This window comes from Coccinella septempunctata, chromosome X (genome assembly GCF_907165205.1).
Source record: "Coccinella septempunctata chromosome X, icCocSept1.1, whole genome shotgun sequence".
NCBI classification, from domain to species: Eukaryota; Metazoa; Arthropoda; class Insecta; order Coleoptera; family Coccinellidae; genus Coccinella; species Coccinella septempunctata.
The window spans coordinates 4316018-4325984 of NC_058198.1; the positions used below are offsets into that span (position 1 = coordinate 4316018).

The 9967-nt window shown below is 36.9% G+C and overlaps 2 protein-coding genes across 2 annotated transcripts; both read left to right on the forward strand.

The window, feature by feature from the left end:
* The first annotated feature begins 3288 nt into the window (after nt 1-3288).
* Nucleotides 3289-6134, forward strand: LOC123321338 (deoxyribodipyrimidine photo-lyase-like). Its single transcript, XM_044908829.1, has 7 exons — nt 3289-3752; nt 3880-4079; nt 4135-4284; nt 4619-4823; nt 4884-5076; nt 5210-5451; nt 5508-6134. Exons 1-7 carry the CDS (start codon nt 3425-3427, stop codon nt 5882-5884), a joined length of 1695 nt encoding a protein of 564 aa, XP_044764764.1. The 5' UTR covers nt 3289-3424; the 3' UTR covers nt 5885-6134.
* Nucleotides 6135-6692: 558 nt separating this feature from the next.
* LOC123321334 (exostosin-1) lies at nt 6693-9847 on the forward strand. The gene is made up of 2 exons (XM_044908824.1): nt 6693-8160; nt 8328-9847. The coding sequence occupies exons 1-2, from the start codon at nt 6955-6957 to the stop codon at nt 9279-9281; spliced, it is 2160 nt and encodes a 719-aa protein (XP_044764759.1). The 5' UTR covers nt 6693-6954; the 3' UTR covers nt 9282-9847.
* Nucleotides 9848-9967: the final 120 nt, after the last annotated feature.

Sequence of the window (9967 nt, forward strand, 5' to 3'; positions counted from 1 at the left end):
TGCGATTTCAGGGGGCACTGTAATTGCAAAAATTTTGAGCCCGAGCACTGCAGTTCCCAGAGATACTTTTAGTACTGCACTACACCGCCAGGGGGCGCCACAGTCGCTCGAAAAATTTTTGAATTTAGTTCCGAAAACACCCGCCAGAGGGCGCTATTTTTAAAGTGGCAAAATCACGACTTTCGCTGCACTACTCTTGCGATTTCAGGGGGCACTGTAATTGCAAAAATTTTGAGCCCGAGCACTGCAGTTCCCAGAGATACTTTTAGTACTGCACTACACCGCCAGGGGGCGCCACAGTCGCTCGAAAAATTTTTGAATTTAGTTCCGAAAACACCCGCCAGGGGGCGCCACAGTCGCTCGAAAAATTTTTGAATTTAGTTCCGAAAACACCCGCCAGGGGGCTACAAAAATTTCAAAAGTTGCTGTAGCCCCCTGGCGGGTGTTTTTGGAACTAAATTCAAAAATTTTTCGAGCGACTGTGGCGCCCCCTGGCGGTGTAGTGCAGTACTAAAAGTATCTCTGGGAACTGCAGTGCTCGGGCTCAAAATTTTTGCAATTACAGTGCCCCCTGAAATCGCAAGAGTAGTGCAGCGAAAGTCGTGATTTTGCCACTTTAAAAATAGCGCCCTCTGGCGGGTGTTTTCGGAACTAAATTCAAAAATTTTTCGAGCGACTGTGGCGCCCCCTGGCGGTGTAGTGCAGTACTAAAAGTATCTCTGGGAACTGCAGTGCTCGGGCTCAAAATTTTTGCAATTACAGTGCCCCCTGAAATCGCAAGAGTAGTGCAGCGAAAGTCGTGATTTTGCCACTTTAAAAATAGCGCCCTCTGGCGGGTGTTTTCGGAACTAAATTCAAAAATTTTTCGAGCGACTGTGGCGCCCCCTGGCGGGTGTTTTCGGAACTAAATTCGAAAATTTTTCGAGTGGCCGCAGCGCCCCCTGGCGGCGCAGTTCAGTACTAAACGTATCGCTGGGAACTGCAGTGCTCGGGCTCGAAATTTTTGCAATTACTTTGCAACTAAAGAGGAGCTGTAAACGCAGTGCTGCACTACGATTGGGGCGCCCCTGGCGGTGCACAACAGAAACAAACAAAAAATTCCGCAGTACAACGAAAGGGGACGCTGTTGCGCAGTGGTGCACTGCAACGATGGCTCAAAATTGAAATTGAAATTTATTTAAATTTACAAAAAACTCGGAAATGAAAAATCGATAATTTTTCAACGTTTATTATTTTTCCTAAGAAAATACACTACCAAAACTTCTGACTGAAATTAACATTTACAATATGTTGTGAAAGGAAATTATGAATAACACATTAGACAATGAAAAGGGCTTAATGTTAAGGCGGAAAGCGATAACTGAAATTGATTGAGAAATTTATGATCTAAGCGATATGTGTTATGCATCTAAATTGATTCCGGCCTTTCGAACATTCAACCTGCTGTCCTCAAAAAGGAATATAATTTTCTTTCGATGAGTTTGTGAGTGCCTGGACGACGATTAATATCCGTTGGCTTTCTTCTTTCCATGCCTGAACCAATATGGAAAAATCTTTTCACAGGACTCTGAAGTAGGTAGGACGAGTATCCAGATTAACCTATGAAAAAAAGAAAAAAAAGGGACAGGTTATGTTGAAAATAGCGAAAATTCAGAAATCGAAAAACTATATTCTTTCCAATAGTCCAATATTCTGTCATGACCAGAGGCATAAACGTTCTGCTTCATTATCTTTAATTCAATTTCGATATGACCATGGATCATAAAAGTCTTTTTAGAAAATCTTTAGTGGTGCCTAAAGAGAAATAGTGGCGGATTTGCTTTAAGGCCAATAGGCCCGTCCTAGGGCAGCCAAATATTTCTTAGGGGGCGGCAAATCGTAACAAACCAATTTCTGATGATAAAAGGAAATCATTCAAAGTGCCTACATACAGAGTGAGTGAAAATTATTATATTTCACATTATTCAACATTCTACAATCAGGCTTTCATATTACCCATGTAATGAAGTTGATTTGTTGATTCCAGAAAACCAAACAGTTTATGCTTGAATGGAGAATTGCGCTCTAGAGAGCCTTTCAAAGTGAACTCTAAAATGAAAAGTGAAAAAGAAAAAAATTTGATTTTCTGTTTGACAGTTTGGTTTGTAAATATACGTTTTCGAATACGCTTAATCTGTTCCGAACAATTTCGTGAAACTATCGCCCTTCTTTAACATCTTCATCGTTGAAATGGCATTTTTCAAAAATTGCAAATTTCAGTTGAAAATTCGTCAAGACCGAACGGTTACAGAGAGGTCGGTGAAACTGCCGGATTAATTACTAAAAGAGTTGCTTTGTCAGAATATGTGTCGCATTCAGATCTACGCTGATTTTCCTCGGAGACGCGTATCGAAAGCCGATCGTCGAAAAATTGCCAAAAAGATGGGTTCAGTTAAAAATTCGTCATGACCGAACAGTTGCGCCGAAGTGAATGAAATCCCGAGATTTATTACGAGAATAGTTGCTCTTTCAGAAAATGTATCGCATTAAGATCTACGGTGATTATGGTGATATTTCTGGGAAATACGCGTTTCGATAGCCGGTATACGCGATGGGGTCAGAACTTCGTCAAGACCGAACGGTTGCATCGAGGTAGATGGAATTTCGAGATTTATTACGAGAAGTGTTTCTCTTTCAGAATACATATTGCATTGAGATCTGCGGTAATTTTGTGAGTGAAAATTACTTGGTTGAATTCAACATTCTACATGGCGAAGGGCCTAAGGCGGCCAAGACTGCTAATACGCCACTGCAGAAAAAAATTGTGATTTTAATCAGAATTCAGAATCGATATATTAGATCATGGAAAATAAATGGAGCAATAATTAGAGAAATGAACAGTCTAGAAATCCTAGAAGAAATGTTCTTTCCAGTTCGTGACAGTTTCTAAGAAATTTGATGAATCAACCCACCTGTTTTGTGATGAGAAACGCAGCATCATCTCCGTCTTGTCCATAGCTAGAAGAGGCTAGGCCAGTTGCATCATTTAGAATTGACCTGAAAGAAAAGATCATACTTCTAAATTCAAAACTATTCATATTATATTTGCATGAATCATGGAAGGAAAAATCACTTCCTTGAAACGTTGTCGACACCACTGGCGATCGCTATTTCTGGTAAGGATGCCGGATTCCTTGGGGTTGATCTTATCCACTCTGTAATCTGTGATCTTATAAGTGTTCTATGGGGATACCATAGAAAATCTTTTCTAGAAGTTCTACGCTCAGATCAGAGCACAGATTACAGTAATCTGTGGATCAGAGGCAGGTTATCTCTGATTTGTGTTGTTGCTTGGTTTTGACAACCAAACACAACCAGTTTTGGCAGTTTTATAAAAGACGAAATTTCATTCTCTAGAGTGTTGTTACTGTTGTTGCACAAGAAAATGGCTCCTAACGTTTTGAAAGATTTAGCTAAGGAAATATTTGCTAAGAACATAGCTACACAAAGGAGTGAAGCTGGTAAAAGTATCAAAGAATTCAAATTCAAGAAAGATAGATGTAGACTGCTTTCTAAATATGAAGATCTAAGGGAAGATAGCAAAGGAATAATTTATTGGATGAGCAGGGAATCTAGAGTTAACGATAACTGGGCTCTCCTTTTCGCCCAAAAGTTATGTTTTAAATATGAGGTACCTCTACATGTATGTTTTTTTTTGGACGATTACAAAGAACTCTATCCAACTACAAGACAAGCTGGATTTTTGCGTAAAGGTGAATAAGTCATTCAGGTTTTGATGAATGCAGCATGAGAAGCATTCAATTTAATAATCTTATTTAAATTATTAGATGTAAAAATTTTCAATCTCAATTATTCACATATGATTGTTCAATACTGTAGGACTCGAACATGTTAGGAAGGACTTGGAGAAGTTAAATATTCCATTTTATTTATTGAAGAAATCTCCTCTAGAATTGGTTGATATAATTCAGGCTAATGATATTGGATGTTTGGTGTGCGATTTCTTTCCTCTTAGGATTGTCACAAACTGGCAGGAAAAACTGAAAGAATTATTGCCTAGCAACGTAGCTATTGTTCAGGTAATTTCAAATCATAACTTTCAAGATAATCGTACATTCTTGAACGATCCTGCAGGTAGATGCCCACAATATTGTACCCTGTTGGATTGCTTCTGATAAACTTGAAAGGGCAGCAAGATCCATTCGTCCCAAAATATTAAAACAACTTCCTACTTACCTCACTGAATTCCCTGCAGTGAGCAAACAAAAGGAGAAGAAAGAACTGGTATGTCAAAAAATTCGATGTCATGTAGACTGTGGAATTTTAAAGGTTAATTTTCTCTTGACAATAATGCTTAGCTTTTACTAGAACATTTTAAGTTAGATGAAACTATCTTACAAATGTTCCACTCCACATATAGTTTTCATATTGAAAATTACTCTAGTGACTGAAACATCTATTCTCACTTTTCAGGTTTCACTCTCTCAGTGGTACAAACTGAGTACAATGTTTAGACACAAAACATTCCACAGCTTACTTCAATACGAATGTTATAAGCTGTCTATTGAATTTTGTAACTATATCATTAGAATGTTATAATATGTGGATTTAATTACAGGTGATCAAACCAGGCTTAGAGTGGTCCAAAAATGACAAATTAGATATTGAGTTTGTTGAAGAAATAACTTGGGCTGAACCTGGCGAAGAAGGTGGTATCGAGATGCTGAGAACCTTCCTTTTAGAACGGTTACAATACTATGGTATCAGTAGCAATGAACCTTCAAAAAAACATCAATCTAATCTGTCTCCATGGTTGCATTTTGGTTGGTTCAGTATGCCTTATTAAAAAGACAAAATGGGGGTTTCAATTATCAATATTTTAGGTCAGATATCTGCTCAGAGGATTGCATTGGAGGTATCTAAACTGAAGAAAACATGGACTACTCAATGCGAGAGATTCTTAGAAGAAGCTATCATAAGGAAAGAAATATGTGATAATTTTTGCCTGTACAACCCTAATTATGACAGTTTCGAAGGGGCTGATAAATGGGCTAAAGAAACTTTGAACCTGCATAGGTAATTCTGCTACATTGAATTTTTGATTAACTTGAAAAGTAACTTGCAGTTTTAGCTTTCAGACAATTTCAATCAACTCTTTGAACAAATTATGTGATTATTTATCTATATACTCAGCTTTATGAACTTGCAGGGACGATAAAAGAGATTTTCTTTATACGCCTGAACAGTTTGAGAACTGTTTAACACATGATCCAATATGGAATTCCGCACAGTTTCAGTTAGTTACAGAGGGAAAACTTCAAGGATATATGAGAATGTATTGGTGTAAGAAGATATTGGAGTGGACAGAATCTCCAGAGAAAGCAATTAAAACAGCCTTATGGTTGAATGACAAATACAGCATCGACGGAAGTGATCCTAACGGCTTTGTTGGTAAGTAGGTATTGATTTTGTGACAAATTGTAAAAACTATAATCACATTTTATCAGGTGTCATGTGGTCCATATGTGGTATTCATGACCAGGGTTTCAAAGAGAGGCCTGTGTTTGGTAAGATACGTTTTATGGTGGACTACAGTCTGAGCAGAAAATATGACATCAAAACTTATTGTGCAAAATATAGACCAAACGCTAAAGTATCTGGAAACATCACAAAGTATTTACAGACCTCAAATAAAAAGAATGAGGACAAGGAATGTGATAGCAAGAGTCCAAACAAAACAGAAGGAAAAAATGGAAAGAATAAGGAAACTGAAACAGAGGACAAGGTTAAACCAGCAAAACAATCTTCAGATAAAAGTTGTGGCAAAAAGAGGACAGTAAAGAGTGAAACTCATGAAGAGTCGAAGAAAAAGAGGAAGGTTTAAGTGCCTGAAATTGAACCAACATTAAATACACCCTACACACACTCAAAGCTTTAAATGTTACTAGATAAACAGACATATGAAAGAGTCAAATGAACTTGGACATTGAAGAGTCCTTGTCAAGCTAAACATATGTTTATGCCTACATAAAATTTTCATAAAAGTTTTCTCATTAATGCTCTCTACCTCAAAATTTTTAAATGTTGATAGTTTTATTTTGATATTGTGTTTGATAATAAATACTTTTTTAAAACTGCTTGTATTAATTAATGTCTCAAATACAAAATATTAACTCTGCAGAATAAAAAAGGCATTCTATTAGGTGAGAACAAGCCAGGGGACAATACACTATTCTGTTATTCAGGCAATCTTTCTATTTTTCGTAAATTTTGCTTTTGTTTTGTGGAGTAATTAATTTACGCCGAAATTTTATTAAGCGCCCACTGATTAATCTATAGCCGGAAGTAAATAAATGATTTGCTGGAGCAGTTTGGCTATGCATGAAAAACGATGAGAAAATTTGGTGGATTTGTGCTCTCCCTGGTTGCATTCACAAACATACTTGGAGACTAGAGTACGGGCAAAGAGGATAGAGGAACCTCTTTGGTAGGAGTATGACTAATGCTCAGAGAACATACCCCGAGGAAGACGTTCGTAAACGCTTCGAATAATCGCTCAGAATAAGTTTGTGAATGCACAGCCCTCTTAACACAAGTGTTAAGTCTGAAGGCTGTGGTGAACCAAAGAGGAACGCAACAAAGGGTGAACGCAACCCTGAATCATAGAAAAGTCGTATCGCTAGCAGTAACCTCAAAAAACTTGTCATCTGTTTAGTGTCAAGTTTCTGTCATGTCAATATTTATCATAAATTATTGTATTTTGCTGCAAGAATCCAAGTTCCTGGTTCAATTCCTGGAATTAATCAAGTAAAAGTTAGGACCCACCATGTGACAGTTGTATAAATAAATTATAATGGATCTAAAGCACCGTTTTTACCTCAAAATATTGTCGAGTCATAGTGATGAACAACGGACGTTTTATACAGAAAATAATGTGAAACCTTAAATTTAAGAATGCAAGCCAAGAAGAAATACCTCCTTTTGGTATTTGTTTCATGTGCTTTCCTGGCTTATTGCTATTTTGGTGGATACAGATTGAAAAGTAGCTATGTATTTCCAGAAGAGGAGTTTGAAAGATTTGTTGACTTCAACAGTTTGCAAGGACTAACAGGAGGTGTTGGAGGTGCCAGACTGAAAGGGAGAATCAACTCTAATAATGCCGAATTGTGTAGAATGGAAACATGCTTCGATTTTAGCCGATGTCAGGGTTCATTTAAGGTGTACGTTTACCCTACAGAAGAAGGTACTACACCTAGTAGTTCCTATCAAAAGTTACTAAACGTGATTACAGAATCGCGTTATTATACTGCTGACCCAAAGGACGCGTGTCTATTTGTACTTAGTATGGATACACTAGACAGGGACAGGTTGAGTTCCGATTATGCTAGGAATCTTCAAACTAGGTTACATCGGCTACCTCATTGGAATAATGGTTTGAACCACGTTATATTCAATTTATACTCAGGAACATGGCCTAATTATACCGAGCATAGTCTGGATTTCGACTTTGGATTGGCCATATTAGCCAAAGCAAGTATGTCCAAGAGTCATGTGCGAACAGGTTTTGATGTCAGTTTTCCACTGTTTCACAAAGGTCATCCTGAAAAGGGAGGTGAACCCGGTTCGGTAACTTCTAACTCGTTTCCACTCCAAAAAAGTTACCTTTTAGCTTTCAAAGGAAAAAGGTATGTGCATGGTATAGGTTCAGACACAAGAAATTCTCTGCATCATTTGCATAATGCCAGAGATATGATTATGGTAACGACATGTAGACATGGCAAAAGTTGGCGCGACATGCAAGATGAAAGATGCGATCAAGATAACAAAGACTATGACAAATACGACTACAACATCCTCCTGCATAATTCTACATTTTGCTTGGTTCCTCGTGGTAGGAGGCTGGGCTCCTATAGATTCTTGGAAGCACTTCAAGCGGGTTGTATACCTGTTTTACTTTCTAATGACTGGGCATTGCCCTTTGACGAAGTAATCGACTGGACTCAAGCTGTAATTTGGGCAGATGAAAGGCTTTTACTTCAAGTACCTTCGGTTATTCGTTCAGTAACTCCAGACAGAATATTGAAGCTTAGGCAGCAGAGTCAAATTATTTGGGAGAAATACTTCTCATCTATAGAAAAAATTGTTTATACTAGTTTGGAGGTGAGTTGACCAATGAATATAACAAAAAATATCATGAAGTAACAGACCACTTAACCTAATCTTACTGTAAATTGGAAAAATATTACAGAAAGCTCAACCTAACCTTGATGATATATTACAAAATAGCGACTGCTCCATTCAATATTTGATATTTATACACATTGCAGATTATCAGAGAGAGGCTTCCAGAACAGCTGGTGAGGGATGGATCAATTTGGAATAACTTGCCTGGAGCTTTACTCACCCTCACAACGTTTTCGGATGTTTGCGATGATTTTCCGTCAGCGACGTCTGTAGAAAATGCTTTTACTGCTGTTATATACTGCCAAATGGGTTCAGCTCCGATGCCTTCAAATTCATTACATCGTTTAGTGGCTAATGTAGCGAAAAGCCATTACATATCAAGTATAGTCATAGTATGGGCTAGTGAAAAAAGAACTCCAAGTCGTTCCAGATGGCCTGTTTTGCCATCCAATGTTTCATTTCATATAGTGCAAGCATCTGCAGATGAGAGTATCTCTCAACGCTTCAGACCATTGGCTGAAATCAAAACGGCTGCTGTGTTATCTCTAGATGAAGATTCTGTACTTACTACAGATGAAATAGATTTTGCTTTCCTGGTATGGCAAAGGTTTCCCGATCGTATTGTAGGTTATCCAGCCAGATCGCATTACTGGGACGATTCGAAAGCGACATGGGGATACACATCCAAATGGACTAATGACTATTCTATAGTGCTAACAGGTGCGGCTTTTTATCATAAATATTATAACGTTTTGTATACTGAATGGTTGAGTCCTTTACTTCATAAAACTGTTGAGCAGAGTCAAAATTGTGAAGATATTTTAATGAATTTCTTGGTTAGTCATATTACTCGGCGCCCTCCAATAAAAGTTACACAACGTAAGCAATATAAAGAGCAACCAATTTCTGGTAGCCGTTCCCCATGGAACGATCCAGATCATTTTGTACAGAGACAGACTTGTCTGAACACTTTTGCAGCTGTCTTCGGTTATATGCCATTGTTACGTTCTAACTTACGGTTAGATCCTGTCTTATTCAAAGATCCAGTATCTAACAAACGAAAAAAATATAGACGGATTGAGTTAGTTGGCAATTAATGGTTTGGGGAGTTTTTATACTGTTTGTACTTTTCATATCACACTGTTGATGAGTTAGGTCTGATTTTAATACAACATTTCTGTTTCAAACAGTTTTCATACAATAATTGTATTCTGCTTTTTTTACTCTGGAGTTTTATCTGTGTAACATTCATGATATCCGTTGATAATAGTGATTTTTAATTCAACATTAACAACATTCTTCTCCCCGGGAGGACATCTTGAAATGTTTTTTAGGCTGTACATATTTTCTTATAGTTTACTGTAGATTGTTTATATTCAAATATTAATTATATTAATTTTTATATATTGGAATCCAAATTTTTACATCTCTTCATCAATAATTTTGTTACATTTTCTGAAAATGCAAACGTTTTATATCGAATACCAGTCACAATTGTTTAGCAAAGAAATTACGAATGAGTCATTTTGTAAAATAGTCAATGTGAGAAGTCTGATGTAAATGGTTATATTTATATTATATATATATATATATATATGTAAATTAAAAGTCAATATGAATTATATCACCAAAAATTTATAATTTATGTACTGATTTTTATTGAAATAATTTTTTTAGTAAACTTATCATCAATTTTAATTTGTATCATTGAATTAGAATTTAAGTGCGTGCTCATGATATTTCAACACAGGATGTGCTGACTTGTATATTCTATAATTGAAAC